The sequence below is a fragment of the Panulirus ornatus genome, chromosome 42 (genome assembly GCF_036320965.1).
Source record: "Panulirus ornatus isolate Po-2019 chromosome 42, ASM3632096v1, whole genome shotgun sequence".
Taxonomy (NCBI): Eukaryota; Metazoa; Arthropoda; class Malacostraca; order Decapoda; family Palinuridae; genus Panulirus; species Panulirus ornatus.
In genome coordinates, this window is record NC_092265.1 from 563,813 (window position 1) to 591,100 (window position 27,288).

Sequence of the window (27,288 nt, forward strand, 5' to 3'; positions counted from 1 at the left end):
ACCTCACACCACATATTATCCTCAAACATTTCATATCCAACACATCCAACTTCTTCCATACAACTATATTTATAGCCCATGCCTCACAACCATATAATATTGTTGGAACAGCTATTCCTTCAAACATACCCATTTTTGCTCTCAGATAACATTCTCTCCCTCCACACTTTCTTCATCGCTCCTAAAACCTTTGCCCCCTTCCCCACCCTGTGACTCACTTCCACTTCTGTGGTTCCACTCACTCCTAAATCCACTCCCGGATATCTAAAACGCTTCACTTCCTCCAATTTTTCTCCATTCAAACTTACATCCCAATTAACTTGTCCCTCAACCCTACTGAACCTAATAACCTTGCCCTTATTCACATTTACTCTCAACTTTCTCCTTTCACACACTTTTCCAACCTCAGTCACCAACTTCCGCAGTTTCTCACTCGAAATCAGCCACTAGAGCTGTATCATCAGTGAACAACAACTGACTCACTTCCTAGGCCCTCCTCCCAAACAGACTGCAAACTCGCCCCTCTCTTGAAAACTCTTGCATTTATCTTTTTAACCACCCCATCCATTAACAAATTAAACAACCATGGGGACATGACACACCCCTGCTACAGACCAACCTTCACTGGGAAGTAATCACTCTCTTCTTTTCCTACTCGTACAAATGCCTTACATCTTCGGTTAAAACTTTACACTGCTTCTAGCAGCTTACCTCTCACACTATATACTCTTAAGACCTTCCACAAAGCATCTCTGTCAACCCTATCATATTTCTTCTCCAGATCCATAAATGTTACATACAAATCCATTTGTTTTTCTAAGTATTTCTCACATACATTCTTCATAGCAAACACCTGATCCACACATCCTCTACCACTTCTGGAACCACACTGCTCTTCCCCAGTCTGATACTCTGAACATGCCTTCACCCTCTCAATCAATACAATTCCATACAATTTCCCAGGAACACTTAACAAACTTATGCCTCTGTAGTTTGAACACTCGCCTTTATTCCCTTTGCCATTGTTCAGTGGAACTATGCATGCATTCTGCCAATCCTAAGGTACCTCACCATGATCTATACATACACTGAATATCCTTACGAACCAATCAACAACACAGTCACCCCCTTTCTCAAATTTAATTGAAATACCATCCAAACCTGTCGCCTTGCCAGATTGCATCTTTCACAAAGCTTTCACTACCTCTTTTCTCTTAACCAACATACAAGAGGGTGAGAAGCGTGCAAGGAATAGAGTGAATTGGAATGATGTGGTACACTGGGGTCAACATGGTCAATGGACTGAACCAGGGTATGTGGAACATCTGGGATAAACCATGGAAAGGTCTGTGGGGTCTGGAGGTGGATAGGAAGCTGTGTTTTCAGTGCATTACACATGACAGATAGAGACTGAGTGTGAATGAATGTGGCCATTTTTGTCCGTTTTCCTGGCACTACCTCACTGAAGCAGGGGGTAGCGATGCTGCTTCCTGTGGGGTGGGGTAGCACCTTGAATTGGATGAAGGCAAGTACGAATATGTACATGTATATATATATATATATATATATATATATATATATTTTTTTTTCATACTATTCGCCATTTCCCGCATTAGCGAGGTAGCGTTAAGAACAGAGGACTAGGCCTTTGAGGGAATATCCTCATATGGCCCCCTTCTCTGTTCCTTCTTTTGGAAAATTTAAAAAAAAAATGAGAGGGGAGGATTTCCAGCCCCCCGCTCCCTTCCCTTTTAGTCGCCTTCTACGACATGCAGGGAATACGTGGGAAGTATTCTTTCTCCCCTATATATATTTATCTATTTATTCATTTTGCTCTGTCGCCGCCTCCCGCGCCAGCGAGGTAGTGCAAGGAAACAGACGAAAGAATGGCCCAACCCACCCACATACACATGTATATACATACACGTCCACACACACCACATATACATACCTATACATCTCAACATATACATATATATACACACACAGACATATACATATACACCCATGTACATAATTCATACCGTCTGCCTTTATTCATTCCCATCGCCACCCCGCCACACATGGAATAACAACATCCTTCCCCCTCATGTGTGTGAGGTAGTGCTAGGAAAAGACAACAAAGGCCCTATTCGTTCACACTCAGTCTCTAGCTGTCATGTAATAATGCACCGAAACCACAGCTCCCTTTCCACATCCAGGCCCCACAGAACTTTCCATGGTTTACCCCAAACGCTTCACATGCCCTGGTTCAATCCATTGACACCATGTCGACCCCGGTATACCACATCGTTCCAATTCACTCTATTCCTTGCACGCCTTTCACCCTCCTGCATGTTCAGGCCCCGATAACTCAAAATCTTTTTCACTCCATCTTTCCCCCTCCAATTTGGTCTCCCACTTCTCCTCGTTCCCTCCATCTTTGACACGTACATCCTCTTTGTTAATCCTCCTTACTCATCCTCACGAGTCCAAATTATTTCAACAAACATATACATATACATATGTTGATATGTATATGGGCATTTATGTATACATATGTAAAAATGAGTGGATGGGCCATTCTTCATCTGTTTCCTGACGCTACCTCGCTGATGCAGGAAACAGTGATCAAGTATAATAAAGGGGGTTAGAGAGAGAATTGCTCCTTGAGGAATTTCTTTGAAGAGCTTAAGGATTTTGGAGGTAAAGCCTTTGTGAGTGGAAAACTTATACCTTTCCCTTAGTATATCCCTGTTAGGAGCTTTGGTTTGTCAAGTATTCATTACCTTTAAGTGCTTTCATAATCCTGTCTATCCATTTATTACAGTGAATATTGCATGACAGCTAGAGACTGAGTGTGAACGAATAAGGCCTTTGTTGTCTTTTCCTAGCGCTACCCCGCACACATGAGGGGGGAGGGGGATGGTATTCCATGTGTGGTGAGGTGGCGATGGGAAGGAATAAAGGCAGACAGTGTGAATTGTGTGCATGGGTATATATGTATGTGTCTGTGTGTGTATATATATATATGTGTACATTAAGATGTATAGGTATGTATATTTGCGTGAGTGGACGTGTGTGTATATACATGTGTATGGGGGTGGGTTGGGCCATTTCTTTCGTCTGTTTCCTTGCGCTACCTCGCAAATGCGGGAGACAGCGACAAAGCAAAAAAAAAAAAAAAAAAAATTGGTAAAGTTGTTTTACTTTCATAAAGGAACAAATACTTATGCTCTAATCCTTTCGAAAGATTACAGTGAACAAAAATTTGATTCAGGACCCTGAATCCAATATAGCTCAATGAAGTTTATACAAGAAAGACAGCTTTGCAAACTAATGGTTTATATATAAATTTTTCTTTGTGTACAAAGGAATAACAAAATGCATTCTTTTACACAATTGTATTGAATAAAATTCCTAAGGATGCCAACTGTTAGAACAACTGACAGAAGTTCCCCATTGACAGAGTGTTAACAGAAGTTTGTACAATATCTACATTATCTACATCACATTCAAATAATCAAATTACAACACATCTATAAATCATTTCTACCACCAATAGTACTGCCTGTGTTAAAGAAAGAATTTCAAAAATGTTTTTCAAACTATTTAGCAAATGTTTTTTTCTACATGTATTCACCATTTCCAATGGTAGCAAGGTAGCGTTAAGAACAGAGGACTGAGCCTTAGAGGGAACAGCCTCACTTGGCCCCCATCTCTGTTCCTTATTTTGAGAAAAAAAAATTTAAAAAGTAAAATACTAAAAAGTTTGTATACATAATCTTGATTTACATTAACAAAATAAAGTATCAAGACAAAACAGTAATATCTGTTAACCCACATGGACCCTGTAGGCAAAGGTAGGCAGCTATTATTTTGAGGAAAAACAAGGCACACATGTTAACATTAATCAAATATAAACAACAATCTACATTCCCGTAAGTGTGACCATTCAAGTAAAGACAAATGGTAGAAAATTTTACTCAACAAACTTTTTTCATTAAAGATGTCTCTGTTGTAGTATAATATACAACTGTGAAAGTAGGCAAATGCCGAGCCTCAACAAAAGCAGGTTCTACTACATATGTATAAGAGTTTGAGGATGTACCACAAATATCTTAGTGGGATACCATTTTCTTTGATACAGGTAATGGAATATTTGTAATAGATGTTTACTTAGTACATTTGAAAGTAGTTTTGATTGATGAGTGCAAATTCAAGGACTGATGTCAAAGTAAACTTTGAAGGATATTAGTCATATAAATAATGATCATTATCCTCAGAACAATGCCTACTAATTAAAAAAGCTTTCTATGATGTATACATATCTACCTCTGCATGTGCCTATGCTTAATGGTGAGCAATTGCAAAGGTGAGCTCTCTTTTTCTCCATTAAAGTGCATAAGAAAAACATTTTCATTCATAATGGTGAAAATGTGATCACAAACTAAACTACCCTTCAGTGATGCACACAGTCTCAGATTTTATTGAACCTGAACTTTCAGTGATCTGATAGACAAATTTCCAGTAGGGAAATGTTGCAGACTATATTCTAGCTATACTATAAACGTAAATCCACTAGATATATTTCTTGAGACCCACAGACAAATCTGCAGCAGGGAAATGTCTCAAATTAAATCTTAGTTGCACTTTACATTCATACCCACAGGGTACATTTTTTGTTAAATAAATAAATCTTACTGTCTTTTGACTCCTTCAATAGAAAATATGAGGGCTAACAAAAGCTTCAGCCTAAGGCCCAGTGGCTCCTCAATCCACCACTCGGGACATATTCACATTCTACCTGCTAACAAACAAACTGGCAAGTCTAGCAGTCCAAGGAGGCTCATGTTACAGTTGTACACTACCAGCAATAAGGAAAACACCTAAGCATGGGAAAAAATTAAAGAAAAAATCAAAATGTCATGTGACCTGTCCTATAAGGTGGTGGAAGGAGTGGACAAAGGATTAGTGGCTTTATTTACGAAATAAATTCTCAAGACAGTCATATTTCAAGGCTATTGCTACATTTGTCCACTCCCAGGAGTGTGTATAGTTCTTGAAAACACCGAAATACAGTATACCGTAACAGTAAAATAACTCTCAGGTAAAGAGCAGTGAACAAACATAAATTCAACTTATGAAGCACATGATGTGGCTACCATGAGAAGCAAATTATGTCGAAAATCATTATTTTTTTCATCTGGGTGAATGAATCGTGGCCTTAGAAAATTTACAGCCACCAAAGCAACCCTAATGGCACACAATAAAGGGTATGAGATTCAAACTGTTGAAAGTCAGGGCCTACAAAGAAACTTGAAGTGGACAAACGTTGAGCCCTTCACAGAAAGGGTCAAAAAGGAATATTGTCAAACACTATCCAATTATTACAGCTTATGGGATGAAGCCTATCCTTTAACTTTCAATGACTCCTGTGTTAGTGTTTACAGCAATTCCTAAATAATGAGTCAGCATAATATGCTTAATTACCAAAACTTTCTGCAACTGCATCAGTGCTATTTATGCTTTCAAAGAAAAGAAAAAGATGCAAATAATATCATGGTAGGTAAATTGTGAAAAACATTATCTCAATTTGATAAATCTGCTGTAACACATCAAATCTCCTCAGTTTGATCTTTTACATATAATTATTTGAGTACATTACTACAGCTAGTAAGTTTCACATGGTTATCAAATGAATAAGCTCTGCTCAAGCAGTAACATGCAAGCACTTGGAATACATCAATTTCAAAGCATATCAACAGAGATAATTCTAATTTCAGTATCTCCTATTCTAAAGAAAAAACTTTGCTGGTGAGATTCATGGAAAAATATATAAAAAAAATATGAACTTTATGAAGAGGCTACATTATGAAGAACAGCACCACTGTGCTGATATGATCATCACATAAAGGCAGTCAATCCTAGAAATGGTTGACTCATTAACTAGAAGTTAAAGGTATCTGTGGCTCAAATTGACTGAGTTTTCAAACTTCTTCTGCAACAATCGTGATGGTAAGTTTTCTAGTGGGCCACCTAAATGTTGCTGGCAGTGACACCTGAGAAAAAAAAAATAATGAAGGCAAGAAAAATTCTTTACATCTATACAGTGAATTTCTGACACCATACACAAAAATCTTTATTGCAGTCTGAGCTCAAAAATCAAGCTTCCCAAAATTCCAAAACACTTAATTCCTAACAAAGTTCAAAATTTTCAGAAATCTGGCACAGTTCCTACATTTTGGTCCATCCAGCTCAAAAAAAATTCAAGGATTTCCAAGCGCTACCTCACTTACACAAGAAACAGAAAAAATATGAAGGAAAGGAAATTTTCATTCTGGAGTCTCTTGAGACCAGTGTGTGAAATGGAGGAGGTTAAATTTTAGTTTAATATTTTCAACCACATCCACTAAACCTAACCACAGGCACATAGTATAGTTGGTAACTTTTGGAGACATTTGTGGAACAAAACTTGCACTTTATATTGGATGAAATGCAATACTTTAAGCCAAATTCCTCACTTTTTAAATTTATAGGAAGCTTGCCAGAATCTCTAAACAAACTTTCACTCTTAGAACCTGAATGCTCCTCTGCATATTCTAATACCAAGATAACAGAAAACATATGTCAACCATTTTCAAGAATTTGTCAGTGGCCAATGAATATATATGGCAACAACAATCCAGTTTCCATCCACAGAAAGGATCATACAACCTCCTTTAATTAACCTTAAAACTTTTAGTAACTTTGTCTAAAATATTTTACTTGAAAAGTTCTTAATTTGGGAGGCCCATGCCAATTATCCATCAAAAGTCCCGCCAAAAAATTCTGTTACCTCTTTAGATGGTTCAAGAATGCCTTTCCATAATACACCTGGAATTGCTGATCTTTAGCTAATCTAAAATGAAGAGTTACACTTTTTTGTTAAGAAATTCAAACCAAATTCATCAGCCCTATTAGTAATCTTATCAACAACAGCTTGAGGCATTGCACATTAACTTCAGATGTCAATGGGCAATATACAGGCAAATCATCAACAAAGAGGGACAATCTAACATACCCTGGATTAGTGTTTACAACATTATCAAAAGTAGCACTGAAGCAGCCAACACTTTCACATACCCTGCAGCACACCTTCCAGTGGGATTTCTCTTGAATACGTACTACCAGCCCTCACCTTAATTATCTGCTTTTCAAAAACTGTTTGATAAACCTTAATAGGCTGCCTCGATGGCCTTTTTCATTGAGTTGCATAGTAATGCCATAACTCTAAGTAGTATTACAGGCTTTCTCTAAATCAGTTAATATGGCTATGTTTAGATGATCAGCAAATCCTTTAAGAATGTCATCTGATATTCATATCAAGGACTATGTGGTAGATCAAAACTTTGTAACTCCTGACAGATTTTTTTTTTCATACATGTTTCCAATTTCCCACATCAGCAAGGTAGCACCAGGAACTGACAAAGAAATGGCATCATATAGTTACATACCCTGTTTCAGCCCACTCACAGCACATCATCCCCTGTAAACGACATCGCTGCAATTTTTTATCCCTTGCATGCCTTTTACCCTCATGCATGTTCAGGCACCAAGCACTCTAAATCTTATTCGCTCCATCCTTCCATCTCCAATTTAGTCTCCCACTTATCCTTTCCCCTTCACTTCTGACACATGTATCCTCTTTGACAAACCATTTCAGCACACCCCTCTCTTACCTTATCATTACTTTTCAATTAGCCTTCCTCAAATCACATATTGTCCTCAGACATTTCATTTTCCGACACATTCATCCTCTTCCATATATTTTCCTCTATAGCCCATGCTTGACATCCATATATCACTGGGACTACTATACTTTCAAATATATCCATTTTCTCCTTTACAGATAGTGACCACTATTTCCACACATTCCTTGATACTCCCACAACCTTCTCTTCCTCACTCACCCTATGACTCATCTCAGTTTCCATGGTTCCATTCACTGCCATGTTTACTCCCAGATATCTAAAATACCATACTTTCTACAATTTTCTCCATTCAAACTAACCTCTCTCTTTGTAATGTTAAACCTTATAACTTTGTTTTTATGAATATTTTTTTCTCAACTTTCTCCTTTCACATATCCTCCTAAACTCAGATGCCAACTTCTGAGGGATAACATTATTTCTTTCATGGTACCAAACGAATCCACCATCAATCAGTTTTTCCATCATTATGCAAAGACAACTTGTCAGTGCAATAATTCCACAGCCTGTAGCAACGGTATGATTTTTACCTCATATAAAAATGACACGAAAGGGAAACCTTCCTACTAACTGGAAGAACACTAAGCATTCATATAAACTTAAATAAATCTAACAAAAATTTTATGGAATGTTAAGATGTTTTAATATATCATAGTGTATTTCATCCCAACCAGGGTAAGAAGCTCCAGTGTGTGACCGAGCTGATATGAATTCTTTCATATGAAATGTCTTATTGTAGTCCTTTTCCTTGTTAGAGGAGACACAGGGGAAAGTCCTCAGTCTAATTTCTTGGAACTCCCTGATACAGTACCAATACTCTTATCACTACTACTATTACTACATATTCTACTGCTATTGCTACTTTTGCTGTTGTTACCATTATTAGCACCACCAGTATTCAAGATGATTACCTCTTCAGGATCTGCAAGATCTGCTAAATCTGTTGCCATAACAGGAAAGAAATCATCGGGTATGAATATCTGGAGCCAAGGACCACGAACAGCATATGGACAACCAGCATCCACAAAAGCACCAGCCACACCAGGTGGGACTAGAGTTACGGCACCAACATCAACAACGGATTTAAAGGTGAAATGTCGACCATGCTTTAGCCGTCCCCTGTGTGAAAATAAAGTCTTAATCAGCACATGAAACATAAATAAGTAGAAAAAGATTATCTACGATCATATCTGTAAATCATACTCTCCAAGAGTTTTGTTTACATATGACGTTCAACCTCTGTTAATCTTTTTAGTTATCTGAAAAAATGATAAATGAACCTCACCATGTGTTTCCCCTATGAGACTTAAATTCAAACATACACATGAACAGCAACTTTACCAATACAAAACATCATTTACTTTACACAACTGCTTCTCATGCTTTTTTTGAATGACAATATTTTGACAATTGTACATTTACTAAAGGTTTCTTGGTAAACATAGGTGCTTATTTCAAATATTAACAATGGAAGTAATTCTGAAGTGTACATATGTATGTGTTTAAAAGAATAAGCAAATGACATCAAGTAAAATTATGTTAATATTAGTAAATAGTTATCCATGTGCACAGGACAGTGATGATAGGTGGAGACTCTGCTGCTGTGGTCAAACCCTTGACAGAAGTTTCCAGAGGGAATTGGCATGATAGATATAGATAGTTATATAGGGGAGAAAGATACTGCCCATGTATCACCTACATGTCATAAAAGAAAACCCAAAGAAGTGAGAGCAAGGGGCTGGAAATCCTCCCCTCCTGCATTACTTCCCAAAAGGGACAAAGGAAGCAGCTAAGTAAGGATTTTTCCTCTAAGGCTCAATCATCCATTCTTAATGCTAACTTGCTAATGAAGGATATGGCAAACATGTAAGAAAAGAATGCATAAACAGAAACCATAAATAGTTATAAAAGTCATTTCATGAAAACGGGTCACTTGCCAATGCTCTGATTGTAACTCCTTCCACCCCACTTCTCGCCTCCAACTCCTCAAGGGAATTATGCCTTATCTTTTGGGCTGCTTCAGGGCCACGCTTACTTGGGTTTTCGGTATTCTTTAATTTCACATGCTTAATTGGTTTCTCTGTATTCTTTAATGTCACATGTTTCAAATATATTGTTAAGGGTCATGGGTGAAACTGTATCATAAGTTTACAACCTGCTGTACCTTAACAACTCCTCTTCCCTCCAAGCATCACCCTCACTAGTGCCTCTACACATTAACTTTACCGTTATACCATGACCATATGAGTGTTTTATCTCACCTTTTTGTCCAAATCCTTTACTTTTACATGTATTCTCTTCATTTCAAGAGGAAAATAGTTAATTTGAAAATTTCATCTTTTTGCCATATCAATAATCTTGAGGAATTCTGGGGACTATCAAGAAAAATCATGGCACTACTTGCATTGCTTTGCACTTTCATCACAAGAGATGCAAGTTCAATTACACATCTGGAAATGGTTGTTATGGTGCTATTTGTTGTATCTTCACAGAGCCTGTCACACTTGCCATGTCAAAGTCCCTGACTTGGTATCCAATGCCTCAAACTAGCTAACCCTGGTTACCTAAAACGTTGCCATCTTATAACATTTGGGAATCATTTCAAAGAGGATAATTTCAATTCTAAAGACTGACCTAAGAGCAAGAGGTAGAAGAGCTCCAGACTCAAGGTTGATTGTGAGGTGCACAGACTCCAACCTCCGAGTGACAAACAACTCTGCTGAATCTGTGGTGGCTACATTGCCCTCTACATCTCCTTCACTGTTTAAAAAGATATATCATTCTCTGCTGCTATGAAAGCAATCAGTAACAAAAATGCATAAATATATATCTATTTTTCTAACTAAAGTTTAACAATGCTCTTTTGCAGTCTGTCTATCTAGTTTCTACATCACTTAAAAAGAAGCTTAAAGTTGAAATTTGTTCATAATCATCTAACTTTCAAGCCTTACATAGAAAAAGGTTAGTATTAAACAAATATCTATTGTAGTCTACATTTCCAATATATTTTCAAAACTTATTAATACTGAATTTATCCCATATTCAGTTTTTACATATATCAAATGTTTACTGTTTCATTCAAGCTTATTATGTGACTGTTACACAATAAAGAATTCAGTCCACATCTCATGAAGGCAAACTTTATGGTTAAGCATACCTGCCATCCTTCCCTTCTATTGTACCATGATTAATACAGCCCTTATTTGCACCTTGCATGAGACCTTTCTGTAGGGTACTCTTTATCTGTTCACTCTCCACATGTGTTATTCGTGGGGATGACTCAGATTCTCGATCAGTGTCTATCCTTGGTGAAAGCAGGGAACTTGGATCCTGTGAAAAAGTAACCAACCTCATAAACTTAGTACAATATTCTAATTACAGTAAGCTGGTACATAAAGTAATATCTTAATTCTTTCAGCAACACTGCTGCTCTTGTCCATTGCCTTGGATAAAGAAGCAAAAAGAAGTAAGTTGGTCCACATAAATTTTCAGGAAATACATTATCATAAAAACTAATGTGCTAAAGCTCATACCAATGCAGAAAAGTAACAGGGACTAAGTGAAAAAGTATAAGAATTTATGAAATAATTATTTGGGTATGACTACTAAAGTGCGAGAGGTACAGTGTATGGAATAGTGGCAAAAAAAAGGATTAGAAAAAGCTAAACAGGGAAAGCAGAGATAAGCAAGAATGATTTTAAGAAGCAAGTGGTTGTGTGGATGAGAACTTTACCAAAATAATGCTTGATGGAAAAATGCTGAAATATAAAATGTCAGCATGCAGCAATCATCTATCTTAAAAGAGCTCTCACAGTTATCAGAGGTGGACTGTTGAACATGTAACAGTTCTGTTGGGTGGCTTCCATGACACAGTGAAGTAACTCAGTGAGTCAAAAGAGGACCTGCCACAGTTACATGCTCAGATGCAGAGCCCAATTTCCTCAAACTTGGTGAATTTGCAAAGCATCCTGACAGTGCCATCATTCAGCCATGAAAGAATAACAGGCAGCTGCTCTGGGGCTGACTATACATACATCTCCACTCTTCCTTTGCCTTACCTTTTAGCAATCTGTATGCTCCAGTGATGCTATCCATGAAAGAAAAAAAGTACATATGAGCCCCTGTCAGCGGCACCTTGTTTACCATATTTTTTTAACAAACTGGCTCAAAAATGTCACACTAATATTTTTGTCCCAGCTGGATCAGAGATGCTTGGCATAGAGAAGAGATTCTCTTAAGCTCCTTACTGAGCTAGCAACACTCATTAAAATCACCTGCCTGATACAAGAACTGTAAGAAACTGCTTAATTTTCAAAACTCAAGCAGACCTGATCTGGCCTTGTTTCCCAGGAACTGGATATGCCAATGAAAAAATATCAACTTCATTGCAGAGTCTTTTACCATATTACCATAAGATAAATAACAGAGTCAACACATGGAAATAGTACACCTTCCTGAAAGGGACATGCAACCAAGAAGGGCAAACTATGAACTCTAGACTAAGGTCATCCGACAGGGTCCTTCGGGTAAATCATCTCTCTCCGGTTGAAAATCTTTTTCTTTCATTACCCTACCCTTAGTAGTAGTGCAGTTACTAAGAAATATATCATTACACAAAATCAATTGTGTGGTAAAAAAAAAAAAAAAAAAGAGTGTAGTTGAGATAGCTAAAGAGAGTTTCCTGATACAGTTTGGACATATGGAGTGAGTGAAGAAAGGTTGACAAAGAGGACATAAGTACCAGGAGTGGAGGGATCAAGAAGAGGAACAAGGAGAAAAGGGAGACCAAATTTGAGATGGAAGGATGGATTGAAAAAGATTTTGATCGACTGGGGCCTGAAAATACAGAAGGGTGAAAGGCATGCATGGGATAGAGTGCATTAAAATGATGTGGTATACTGGGGTCAACATGGATTGAACCAGGACATGTAAAGCATTCGGGGTAAACCATGGAAAGTTCTGCAGGGCCAGGTTGTGAATATGGAACATTATGTATGACTGTTAGAGAATATATGAGCGGATGTGGCCTTTCTTCATCTGATCTTGGTGCTACCTTGTTGACATGGGAGACAGTGATCAAATATGAAAAAATACTACCAAAAAATATATAACTACTACATTCTCTATCATGAATACATGATAATGCCCATGAAATATTCAAAATTACTTTCATAACATACTACTGCAGGAGCTGCTACATGACTAAAAATCTTCCATTTCCACACAATTTTTGTACGAGATCTAAAATCACACTAGACCCAAAAAACCACCTGGTATATCAGAAAAATTACTGCCAGAGTTAGTCATGAAAGAAAATATATGACTATAAGTGACTGCTCTTCATACAACATACAAGTGCCATACCTCTACTATTAATGAAAGACAAGATTAAGATTCCTACCACCTGCTTCTATTTATTGCTTCTACTATTTTGCCAAAAGGGAGGGATAGTCCAAAACATTCACCTTTCTTAAAAACCCAAGTGTTCTAAAAACACGTATGGTTCTACAACTTATAATACATGGTGGTAGAAGTCTTGTCATCTGAACCTAATCAGACCTCATGATGCTCTGCATTGTTACACAAGAACACAAATATGGCTGACACCTAGATAAATGAGACTATACAGCCAAAGAAAAGGAAATTTACTTTTCAGTAAATTGCTGCTTCAAATTCACCCCATCAGCCCTGAGACGTATTGAATAAAGTTAAGATATTCAATATGCAGTGCATTCATCTCTTGTCAAGTCCCAAGCTGCTTACTTTAATGATGTCTGCCACTAAACAAATCTTATGTTCTACAAGGAAACCCCTTTAGGATAACATGTTATACAAGTCAACTCAAAATGAATCATCAGTTGCAATGCAATCTGTGGTGTGATGACCTAGAGTTATAACCGACATCTAGGAAAGTCACGTGACTATATGTACCACTGTCCCAGCCTACTGCAAGACCCTATCTTGGCAGAAAACAGTAGTAGCAATACAGTGCAAAAGAACAAAAGAAAGGGACAAACTATACTCATCTGCTCTTATTTGAAAAAGGCAAAAGACAACTAATTATTCCCCTTTCATGTCCTCACTAATAGGTGATGCATGCTGAAATATACCACCTGAATTCCTAGTTAAGCAAGACAAAGAACCAACCACTGAGAAAGGGCATTAAAAAAGGATGTTTCCTGACTGTAAGAATAGTGATGTTATGTTGTTGATACAGCATGTTTCTATTCAATGATCAAAGAACAGCTGCTATGACCAGTATCTAACTATATATCCAACTCCATTCCCAATTTTCATGTATCCAGTAAATACAGCCTTTGAAATCATTCAAACATCCTCAATGCATGCCCAGCATGCTAAAGTGAACTATGGACTTCCAAACTTATATAAGGGCTTCTTTCTATTCCATTTTGCAGATTAAGTGACCTGCCATGTGAGACCAATGGATCATTTAAACACACTCATACACAAAATGCTTTCCTAACACATAATCCCCTGTCAACTGTCAAACAACTTCATCTAGATCAAACCCATTTAGCCAAAGTTCCCAGCTTTCTGCTATGAAAGAACAATAATACAAGAACCAGTAACTATAGTTATATAATGTTCTACTATATTTTGTACACAACAGTTATGTAAAGCTGCCCAAAATTCTTATACATCATTATACAAATCATCTAAATCAGCTGCAGCCAAAATGCAGGGGGAATGCACTATGACCAGGCATTTTTCTTATGCACTGTAAAGAAAAAAATTAAATTACAAAGTGCAAAAGCATACAGTACATTAATTGCAGGGGAAAATCATGGTATCATTCATTGAAAAAATCCATGATTTTCAAAGTATTTAATTCATCCTTATGCATCACTGCATGTAACATGTCAATCATTTTCCTTAAAACATAATAAATATAAATAATTCATATATATACTAAGAAAGAACTCAGGAAAGGCAGGGGGTGTATGGAAAAGGTGCTTCCTTTGAAGAATTTGAGTGACATATACTAAGGAGAAAGAGCGGAACTGTATTTGGCATTTTCGGATCCAGAGACTGACAAGGAGGCCTTGTGGAGTGGTGAAAGCCTTACATAAGATGAAAGGTGAATGGTATTGCACTTGAATTTTGTAAGAAGGACGGTGACTGTGTTGTTGATCGGTTAGTCTGGATTTTTAATGTATGTACTGATCATGGTGAGGTGTCTGAGGATTAGCTGAATGCATGTAAACTGCCACTCTTTAAAGGAATCCTAATCACCCAATCAACAACACAGTCACTTCCTTTCTTAAGAAATATAAATACAACCATCCATCCTAGCCACTTCACCACATTTCATCACCTCTTTTCACCACACCATTAGTCATGACTTTATCACTTCACCTACTTCCCTGACCCAAACACCCTTCTTTTGTCACCCTATCCCGAACACCCTTCATTTGTCACCCTATCACCAAACAAATTCAAAAATTCTACAAAGTACTCACTCCATCTCCACTTCATCTCAAAATAATGGACTTTATATTTTTGAGTACCTCGACATGAATCAGTAAAAGAATTTTTTTTCATTCACTGGTGGGGTAAACCAAAAACATTACATCAAAAGAGACAGCGATAAAGTATAATAATATCTATTTATTTAGTATACTTTGTCACAGTCTCCTGCGTTAGCAAGGTAGCGCAAGGGAACAGATGAAAGATGGCCCAACCCACCCGCATACGAATGTATATACATAAACACCCACACACGCACATATACATACCTATACATTTCAACATATATATATATATATATATATATATATATATATATATATATATATATATATATGGGAAGAGTCAGTTGTTGTTCGCTGATGACACAGCGCTGGTGGCTGATTCATGTGAGAAACTGCAGAAGCTGGTGACTGAGTTTGGTAAAGTGTATGAAAGAAGAAAGTTAAGAGTAAATGTGAATAAGAGCAAGGTTATTAGGTACAGTAGGGTTGAGGGTCAATTCAATTGGGAGGTGAGTTTGAATGGAGAAAAACTGGAGGAAGTGAAGTGTTTTAGATATCTGGGAGTGGATCTGGCAGCGGATGGAACCATGAAAGCGGAAGTGGATCATAGGGTGGGGGAGGGGGCGAAAATTCTGGGAGCCTTGAAGAATGTGTGGAAGTCGAGAACATTATCTCGGAAAGCAAAAATGGGTATGTTTGAAGGAATAGTGGTTCCAACAATGTTGTATGGTTGCGAGGCGTGGACTATGGATAGAGTTGTGTGCAGGAGGATGGATGTGCTGGAAATGAGATGTTTGAGGACAATGTGTGGTGTGAGGTGGTTTGAACGAGTAAGTAACGTAAGGGTAAGAGAGATGTTTGGAAATAAAAAGAGCGTGGTTGAGAGAGCAGAGGAGGGTGTTTTGAAATGGTTTGGTCACATGGAGAGAATGAGTGAGGAAAGATTGACCAAGAGGATATATGTGTCGGAGGTGGAGGGAACGAGGAGAAGAGGGAGACCAAATTGGAGGTGGAAAGATGGAGTGAAAAAGATTTTGTGTGATCGGGGCCTGAACATGCAGGAGGGTGAAAGGAGGGCAAAGAATAGAGTGAATTGGATCGATGTGGTATACCGGGGTTGACGTGCTGTCAGTGGATTGAATCAAGGCATGTGTATGGGGGTGGGTTGGGCCATTTCTTTCGTCTGTTTCCTTGCGCTACCTCGCAAACGCGGGAGACAGCGACAAAGCAAAAAAAAGAAAAAAAAAATATATATATATATATATATATATATATATATCTTTCTTTTTTTTCTTTTAAACTATTTGCCATTTCCCGCATTAGCAAGGTAGCAGTAAGAACAGAGGACTGGGCCTTTTTTGGAATATCCTCACCTGGCCCCCTCTGTTCCTTCTTTTGGAAAATCAAAGGAAAACGAGAGGGGAGGATTTCCAGCCCCCCGCTCCCTCCCCTTTTAGTCGCCTTCCACGACACGCAGGGAATACGTGGGAAGTATTCTTAATCCCCTATCCCAGGGATATATATATATACATATATATATTTTTTTTTACATACTATTCGCCATTTCCCGTGATAGCGAGGTAGCGTTAAGAACAGAGGACTGGGCCTTTGAGGGAATATCCTCACCTGGCCCCCTTCTCTGTTCCTTCTTTTGGGAAAAAAAAAAAATATAATACAATGGTTGTACATGTCACAGATATAATGGCTTTAGAAAGATTATGAAAAAAAAAATCTCAAATACGTGAGGAAATACATACAGGGGTAAATTGGTATTATCTAAGTATATGAGGAGACAAAAAAAAAATTGCAAGAGAGAGGAGATATAATGACAAGACATGCAGATATCTGAAATATGCATGGGAATGCCAGATATCAGATGACCTACTGATCAATGACAAAGGATATCGGCTGTAGGACAATAACAATAATTCATATTTCTAATTCAAATGAATGATAACAGGAGAAAAGAAACTTTCTTGAAGGAGCTATTGTCCTGAGAAGACATAATCTGCAGAAATCCAAGAGCAGTGTTATTCTACCTCTTCCTTCCACGTACTATTTCATTCAAAGCTTCAAAAAGCTAAATCAATTTACCATATTACCAAGCTCTGCCTCTGCCCATGCTATTCTGGCTGACACACCAGACAGATTGGAACCTTCACTCTCAATTCCATTTTCTACTTCTTCTGCTACAGATGGTTCCAATTCATAAATGCTCTCCCCTCTACGCATGTCTGTCAGCATCCATGGACCTCCTGCACTGTAAATTGACAGATCAAATTAAAATAGGACACAATTTATTTACAACATCTTAACAGAAAGCTGGGGAAAATATGACCATTTGTCAAATGCCTGTGACCAATATGAATAAAATGCAGTGTATCTGTAAGTGGTCTTAAAAACTTTTATTCACTGAAAAAGCTGATGTGAAGGGTTTAGAAAGAGCTTTCTGATAAAAAGTTTACACCCAAAACTTAAAATAAGTTCCCTCAGTGGTGATTCAAAAGGACATTGGAATCTGCATCTCCCAAAAGAGAAAAGAGGAATACCAGGGCCGCACACAGCAGATCTATGACGTTTAAACTAAAGTATCGTCTGACAAAGATAGTAGATGAATGCCAAGACCACTTTTCTTGATTTCCTTTCATGAATGGTTTCTAAGGGGGCTAAAGCAGACCAACCTCTCTTTTATTATGTACTTTTATGTACAGTCTAGACTGAAATCATTAAACAAGTTTCTTAATCCACAATGGGATATTCCTCACAAAAATAGGGTTTCAAGGATTCAAAGTACACAAATAAATGGTCCCCTTGATCAACTCCATAAAGTCTGAAAAACCTCAGAGAGACTTAACAGGGCATTAGGCATGATGCTCTTTTGAGGAAGTCTTTCAAGAAAGAGTGGATGATAATAAGGCTATTTACTGAATTATTGAATTGGTAAGCATACAAAAGAAAGACTCCTGCTGAAAAGGGCAGGGAACAGCTGGTGAGATGTCTAATTATCATTTGGTGGAGGCAGAGGTGAAGGTCTAATTATTATTTGGTGGAGGCAGAGGTGAAGATATGTATAGGTTATTACAAGAGGTAATGATGTAGGTGACAAGGTGGTGAATGTTAGTGAGCTTGAAGGAGGCTTGTGTCGAGATACCATGACAGTCTGACTATAAAATGGCCAAAGGTGAGAGTGAATGATGATGGAGGAGTGGGTGGAGAATGGAAAGCATACAGGGAAGCAACACAGCCATGTGCAAGGGAATTGGGTGGCATGCAGACAGCATGAAGTGGTAGTGAGAGAAGGGATGAGGAAGTTAAGCTGCCAATGAAAGAGGAAAGAGAGTTATTTAGGTATCATTTCAGAGAAAGAGAGTAAGTGACTAAAAGATATATGACAAAAATAGTTTGAGGTCAAGAGGGTGAAGGTGCTGAAAAAAGGGCAATGAGAGATGGGGGGAGCAATTACAAACAAACTTTAAGAAGAATAAGAAAATGTTTGGAGGGAGGTTAAAACTGAGAGAAATAGAAGAGAACTAATGGAAACATCAGTGAAAGGGGAAAATGAGGAAGTGGTAACCTGAAGAAATGATGTGATGAGGAGATAGATTTAGCATTTTGAAGGATCATCGAATATGTTCAACGACAGAGTGGCAGATGCGTTAAGTTTGAGTCAGGGAGGTACGTGAAGTGAGAGCATCATAGCAAATGGTTTAGTAAAAAGAGACTGTCTATAGGATACACAAAATATATAGTCTCCTTAAATAGCAATATTTTATTATTATATTTTTTATTATTTTGCTTTGTCGCTGTCTCCCGCGTTTGCGAAGTAGCGCAAGGAAACAGACGAAAGAAATGGCCCAACCCACCCCCATACACAATGTATATACATACACGTCCACACACGCAAATATACATACCTATACATCTCAATGTACACATATATATACACACACAGACACATACATATATACCCATGCACACAATTCACACTGTCTGCCTTTATTCATTCCCATCGCCACCTCGCCACACAAGGAATACCATCCCCCTCCCCCCTCATGTGTGCAAGGTAGCACTAGGAAAAGACAACAAAGGCCCCATTCGTTCACACTCAGTCTCTAGCTGTCATGCAATAATGCCCGAAACCACAGCTCCCTTTCCACATCCAGGCCCCAGGCAATATGTTTTGCTTTAATTCATATTCATACAAGGGAACACAATGAATACAAGCAAATTCAGCTTGATTCCCTGTTGTTCACTTTGAGTGGACTTACATATACAATAATTATCAATCATATTTTGTCTTTTTAATGGCTATCTACTCATCTATCATGTCAGTTTTCTCCCTCTCTTACATCTATCTCCTCCCTCTTTTTCATTTCAATGTCAATTTTTTCTTCCTCCTCTCTCCTTCCCTTGCTTCCTCACTTCTATTTTGTTTATTTTGCTCAGGCCTGATAGGTGGAAGGTTAAGGAGTGGTGTGTTACAACCAAACCTAAAAGGATCTTGCATTTCCTTTCCCAGCATAGTTTGCTGAACAAAAGGGCATATTAATCATACGAGATAATTCTCATCATACCTGGTTTACACCATTCATTAAATATATCAGTTTTCTCCCCTTTTATTTCTCTAATACAAATATTTTCTTATTGTCACTTTGAAGAACAACTCTACCACTTTAACTTTTGACCACTTGACACTCACTGATCATCTTTTCTCTAAAGACTCTTTTGCCATGGCAACCCTCTTGATGGGAGTTACCAGATGGAACTGGCATCAAAGATGCAGACAGATGGAGAGATAGACAGATAGCCACATTTTTCAGACTTATTCAATATTACTTGTTTTTTCTTTTCTCTTTGGTTTCTGTACTTTTTTTAAACTACAAAGTACTGTGCATAACTTTTAACCAAAAAATTGAGCTCAAAATATGTAATACACAATTGCACTTTTTTCATGCAAAAATGTTAGTATACTTTAACCAAGAAGCATCACTTGAGTAACTATTAGCAATGTTTCTCTCCCATGGAAATTTGTCAGGGGTGGCTGGGTATGTTCCACTGGCTATAATTTGTCAGAATTTCAAATTTCTCTCCCATCTATATCAATTACCTACAAACGCTTAAGAAATTCACAGAATATGAACGTTCAAGTTTACCAAATTTCTAGGACTGTGGCAAATTAAATGTCCTATGCCTGCAAGCATAAGTTTTATCCATGTTTATAAATGCGATATATACAGTAAGTCATTCTCTTTCTCAAAGTATTTCTCACAAACATTTCTTCACAGCAAAAAAATTATACATTACATAAATTAGTCTCACCTTGGCATTCGCTTCATTATATCAAGAACACCAACACCATTCCAGTGTTGAGCAGCCCTCAGTTCTTCTGTAGTCACCCCAACTATCTGTACAAATTGTACAGATCCATTAGGTGTTGTGACACTTCCAAGTTGCGGATCCTCACCCATCAACATATGTTGCACCCGACTTTCACTATTATCTAATGGACAATGCCAAGAGACATGGTCGCCAACACACAATACAGACTCTGTAAGAATAGAAAGTAAGCACCACCTAGTTAATGATGTTGTCCAAGGTAAAGCAGATTATTTTATTTTTTTCACACATATTTGCCATTTCCCATTAGCGAGGTAGAGTTAGGAACATGTGACAGCTTCAGAGGGAAAATCCTTACTTTTCCCACAGGATGGGAGGATTTCCAGTCCCCAGCTCCCATCCCTTTTATTCACCTTCTACAACACACAGGAAAAACATGGGAAGCATTTCTCTCCCCTATCCCCAAAGATAATTATATCAGTTATCAAAAATCCTGTAGTATAACCATTTCTAAATGAAAAAATAAATCAATAAATTCACAGTGTAATATAGCCTTTCATCTATCTTCATTAACCATGTACCTATACGATATTTGCACCACTGAATTTTCCTTTCATCTATCTTCAGTTGCCATGTAATATATCTTTTTTTTTTTTTTTTTTTTGCCGCTGTCTCCCGCGTTTGCGAGGTAGCGCAAGGAAACAGACGAAAGAAATGGCCCAACCCACCCCCATACACATGTATATACATACGTCCACACACGCAAATATACATACCTACACAGCTTTCCATGGTTTACCCCAGACGCTTCACATGCCTTGATTCAATCCACTGACAGCACGTCAACCCCGGTATACCACATCGCTCCAATTCACTCTATTCCTTGCCCTCCTTTCACCCTCCTGCATGTTCAGGCCCCGATCACACAAAATCTTTTTCACTCCATCTTTCCACCTCCAATTTGGTCTCCCTCTTCTCCTCGTTCCCTCCACCTCCGACACATATATCCTCTTGGTCAATCTTTCCTCACTCATTCTCTCCATGTGACCAAACCATTTCAAAACACCCTCTTCTGCTCTCTCAACCACGCTCTTTTTATTTCCACACATCTCTCTTACCCTTACATTACTTACTCGATCAAACCACCTCACACCACACATTGTCCTCAAACATCTCATTTCCAGCACATCCATCCTCCTGCGCACAACTCTATCCATAGTCCACGCCTCGCAGCCATACAACATTGTTGGAACCACTATTCCTTCAAACATACCCATTTTTGCTTTCCGAGATAATGTTCTCGACTTCCACACATTCTTCAAGGCTCCCAGAATTTTCGCCCCCTCCTCCACCCTATAATCCACTTCCGCTTCCATGGTTCCATCCACTGCCAGATCCACTCCCAGATATCTAAAACACTTCACTTCCTCCAGTTTTTCTCCATTCAAACTCACCTCCCAATTGACTTGACCCTCAACCCTACTGTACCTGATAACCTTGCTCTTATTCACATTTACTCTTAACTTTCTTCTTTCACACACTTTACCAAACTCAGTCACCAGCTTCTGTAGTTTCTCACATGAATCAGCCACCAGCGCTGTATCATCAGCGAACAACAACTGACTCACTTCCCAAGCTCTCTCATCCCCAACAGACTTCATACTTGCCCCTCTTTCCAAAACTCTTGCATTCAGCTCCCTAACAACCCCATCCATAAACAAATTAAACAACCATGGAGACATCACACACCCCTGCCGCAAACCTACATTCACTGAGAACCAATCACTTTCCTCTCTTCCTACACATACACATGCCTTACATCCTCGATAAAAACTTTTCACTGCTTCTAACAACTTGCCTCCCACACCATATATTCTTAATACCTTCCACAGAGCATCTCTATCAACTCTATCATATGCCTTCTCCAGATCCATAAATGCTACATACAAATCCATTTGCTTTTCTAAGTATTTCTCACATACATTCTTCAAAGCAAACACCTGATCCACATATCCTCTACCACTTCTGAAACCACACTGCTCTTCCCCAATCTGATGCTCTGTACATGCCTTCACCCTCTCAATCAATACCCTCCCATATAATTTGCCAGGAATACTCAACAGTGAATTTTGCTAAGTGAAACAGAACAGGTCATCAGTCAAAGAACAACAGAGCCTAACCAACATCATGATCAACTGTGTTATATAATCAAGACATATAATCATTACTCATTAGTCTTCAAGTAACAAACTACACAACACTCTCATATAACATTCTATCTAAATAAACATACACTTTTCCAGCACCATGATGGGCAAAAAGATCACAAAAATAAATATCCACATATAGAGCCCACCTCTCTTAAGAGCCCATATAACATACAGGGCTACATACAAGGATGTGTAGAGGAGGGTACATGTGTTGGAAACGAAATGTTTGAGGACAATATGAGGGGTAAGTGGGTTTGATCGAGTAAGTAATAAAAGGATATGAGAGAGGTGAGGTAATAAAAAGAATGTAGTTGAGAAAGCTGAAGAGGGTATGCTGAAATGGTGTGGATTAATGGATTACTTTCAAAAGGAAAATAAAATGAATCTGCTAAAACTGATTGAGTTAAAAGATCTCTCTTCAACTAAAAGCCAAAAATGTTTACCTTGTTTGGAATACTTTTGTGACAGTGAACAGCCCTTAACATCCCGAAAAAGACAAAATATGCACCCCCCAAAAAAGTTCTGAAGTATAACTTAAAATCCGAATGCTGCCTAGTAAGGAATATCCAAAAACAACAGCATGTGTACCTCTTCATGGCACTTCCTACTTCACAAATTAATTCTGCACACAAAATCCTTGTCAATCTTATGTCCACAAATTATTCTATGATTACAAATAAAAGTTCTGCTGAATCTTCTAATTCTTGTAACAACAACAGAGTATAAGAAATTAACCAATTTACTTTTTGACTTATCTATCCCTGGCTTACCAGACTGGAAAACATATTTTGCTAAAGCCTGCATGATGGCTGCAGGCCAAGTGGGTGGATTTTTCTCTCCATCTTCTCTCTTCAAGCGCATCGTTAACTCAAAACCAAACCCGCTGGGGCATTCTGGCCCTGTTGCCTCATGAACTCGGCCATCTCCATGAAGGTCAGAGCACCCAAAGCTAGGGGAGACAGATTGTGATTAAAAATATTTCAAAATCATATATCTTGCTAAATTTTAGTTGTAGTGTTTATATGTTTCACCACAAAAACAATTCATACACATGGCTGTATACTTCCAGGGTCATTCATACAAGCTTTTCTTGTGAAGTGCCCATCAAAGGATAAATCAATGAGACAAGAACAAATTCAAAATTGTCGAACTAACAGAGAAATTTCAAACAAAAATCAATATATCAAGTAACTATTCTATTTATATCTCTGATGCCTGTTCTAACTGGAACTCCCTCAGAGGAGTGGCCACAGCAACAGTCTCCATAACTAAAGAATTTCAGTGTTGTTTCTTAGCCTATATGCCTCACCCTTAACAGGGTATTGGCAGAGGGCAACTCTAGCACAGTGTTTGCTGAGGCTTTTACCTAATGTTCCTAATGACTACTTCTATCTAATGTTCCAACCAACTACTTCTACCTAATGTTTCACCAAATGCTCAAGCCTATATGTTCCTACCTACTTCTATTCACTGCTCCTACCATTTTGCCAAAAGGCAGGGCTAGCACATGGTGCTCATCTTGGGAAAATCTAGTTACAAAGAATGAGCTATTACTGGATATAAAAGGGGTGACTCCACAAATGATGATGAACTATAAAATGCTAAGCAATAATTGTAACCTGTTTATGAGAGGGGTACAATAATATTCTCAAGCATTATCAAACATTACCACTACAACACAACAAAGTCAGTCAACGCTTATCTTGGTTTTGATATGCATAAATATCATATTTTAAGAACATGTTTCTGACCAATGTACACAGTAATTCTATAAAGAATTACAATAACAAATAAAAACTGTTAAAAAAACTAATGCAGTTCATATGGCATAAAAATATCAGAGGTATCTATCGTTATCATTAACTTCATTCACATTTGCACAGATCAGATCTAGTGTACACAGGAATGTATCTTCAATGGAAATACATTTAGAAGAACTGGAGTTCCCAGTGAGGATAGGATGACAGGGAATATATACATTAGAAGTGGAGGGAACAAGGAAAAAGGGGAAACCAAGAAGAAGGTGGAAGGATAGAGTGAAAGATGCTTTGAAGGTTCGGGGCATGAACGTGCTAGGGATGTGAAGTACACAAGGGATAGAGTGAAATGGAGCAATGTAGTATACACTGGGTTAACACATTGTTAATAGGATGAACAAGGGTATATGAAGAAGCAACAGAGAAAAAAAGAACAGTTTGTGGGGCCTTGTCATGGATAAGAGGGCATTGGTTTCTGTGCATTACAAATAGAAGCTAGAGAGTGGATGTGAGCGAATTAAGCCATTTCTTCATCTACTCCAGGCACTACCTCACTAACAAAGAAAAAGGCAAACCTGTACAGACAGGGCTTTTAAACACAAAAACATGAAAGGATGAGCATTTTATCTTACAGTATAGTTTCCAGTTTCACTGGTTCTGTAATAACTATTATCTACACAAGTTACAAACAAATCATCACAATTCACTATTCACCAAAGTAATGATACTTTACATAAAATGAGAATGACATAAGTTAGCAGTTTGTGCCACTGCATAAAAAGAGACAACATACATAGAAACTCAAAACCAACTCATACCTAACATAGTGCCAGTGAGGAGGGATGTTCAGTTTAGTATTCCCTGGGTTGGCATACATACTGATGTAATCAAGAGGGTCTGGTCCTCCCAACCTGGGGAGGAAGCAATAATTAGATTTCAACATACAGTAATAAGAATCACTATCACCTGAAAGCATATCTAGAAAATATAATACAATATAGTATAACTATCTACATCTCTGATGCCTGTTCCAACTGGAACTCCCTCAAAGGGGTGGCCATGGCAACAGAGACTCCATATCTTAAGAACCCCAGTGCTGCTTCTTAGCCTTTAGTGCCTCACCCTTAACAGGCCACTGGCAGAGGGCAAGTCTACCACAGTGTTTGCAGAGGCTTCAACCTAATATTCCTGATGACTACTTCTATCTAATGCTCCTACCCACTACTTCTACTTAATGTTCCTCCCTAATGCTCCTGCCTAAATCTTCCTACCTACTTCTATCTACAGCTCCTACCATTTTGCCAAAAGGCAGGACTAGCGCATTGTGCTCAACGTAAGAAAATCTAGAGGTACAAAGAATGAGCAGCATGAATGATAAGGAGAGATTGTATGTTTGTGGACAGAATGCCAGTAGTCCACATGTTAGTGAGGCAGAAAGAAAAGACAGCTACCTGGGTCAGAGGAGTGCAACTTGACAACCACTTAAGTGCTGGCTCACTAAGCAGATGTCATTAACCCTCCTGATAATAAAATATGCAACAACATTTCCTAGAGAAACATCAACACCACACTGTGTACTGCTTAGATCAACAGTAACTCAGCCATACACTGGGCTATGTATCACTTATTTCTTGACTGTTTTTTAGTATTCTAATATGATGTCCTCTCATTTCCGGAGGGTAATAGCTTTTCACTTTACTGCTCCAGTATCTAAGATGCATGTCAGTGTCTAGAGACTGATCTGGTGGGAGAACTAAAAAGGAAACAATTACCTACTTCTCTTTGACTAGATATAATAATTTTCTGTCTCAAGCTTTTTTCTACAAGCTCATCTGATTTCACAATATTCTGGTACATTGCGGGTTTTTCCAGACCTCAGATTTCCCTTGATATTGATAACCTTCACCAATATCACCTTATCTAATATCACAGACTAAAACTGGAGGTTGCAAGTCAATTTCTTCCACTTTCATTCTAATCTCCAACCGTTGCACTACCTGTATGGGAAAAAACTTTATCATCTATTGATGATCTTACCCTTCAGTGTAAGCTTTACGCAACTGCTATTACTGATATAATATTGCCTTTGAAATCATGTGATATTCTCATACCAAACAAAAAATAAGTCTGCACCATAAGACAGGCACAAGAATTTCTGAATTTATCGATCTTGATCATTTACATGCATACCCCCGAAAAAAAAATCCTTGAATACACACAGATTATAATCGTATTAATCAAAGCTAAAAAACATTAAGTAGTTATTTGGGTGAAGGTTGTCATTAATTACCAATACTTGACAAGAGCGGTGACTTGCAGTGGATTTGGCTGGTCAAGATAGATGCTGCGACATCTTGCATAGAGAGCCTCTAAGCCTGCAGGAATTGTTGCTGGCGTCTCACCTCCACTTATCACCTGTTCGTGGCCAGAAACCTGCCCCTGAACATGGCCAGGTCCTGCTCCTTGACCTTCCTTCCAGTCCATAACAAGGACACAGTTCCCGAATTCGCTCTCTCTACCTGAACCTGACGAGGGGTAACTATAGATGATTCAATTTTATGAGAAAAACAAGTTGATTACAGCCAGCAAAACAGAATAACATCATTTTGTATTACAATATAAATTCCACTCCTTATTTTAACCTTACTTAAATAATTAGAAAAGATCGAATACTTTTTCCACATCTAATCAAAATCTTAAAATATCTTCGCTGTCACGCTGTTCTAATTTTGTCAAGCTGCGGAAGCTTAAACTGCTCCAC

The 27,288-nt window shown here is 38.1% G+C and overlaps 1 protein-coding gene across 2 annotated transcripts; it reads right to left on the bottom strand.

The window, feature by feature from the left end:
• Positions 1-3,371: 3,371 nt before the first annotated feature.
• On the bottom strand, positions 3,372-27,226 carry Su(fu) (suppressor of fused). Of its 2 annotated transcripts, none has more exons than XM_071686243.1 (10): positions 27,175-27,226; positions 26,845-27,052; positions 25,346-25,438; positions 23,541-23,719; positions 20,543-20,771; positions 17,318-17,483; positions 10,888-11,060; positions 10,365-10,490; positions 8,642-8,849; positions 3,372-6,041 (listed from the first exon to the last, which is right to left on the bottom strand). In XM_071686243.1, the coding sequence occupies exons 1-10, from the start codon at positions 27,209-27,211 to the stop codon at positions 5,970-5,972; spliced, it is 1,491 nt and encodes a 496-aa protein (XP_071542344.1). In that variant the 5' UTR covers positions 27,212-27,226; the 3' UTR covers positions 3,372-5,969. The 2 variants fall into 2 exon arrangements, with proteins under 2 accessions (XP_071542344.1, XP_071542343.1); XM_071686242.1 differs by having other exon boundaries at positions 26,818-27,052.
• Positions 27,227-27,288: the final 62 nt, after the last annotated feature.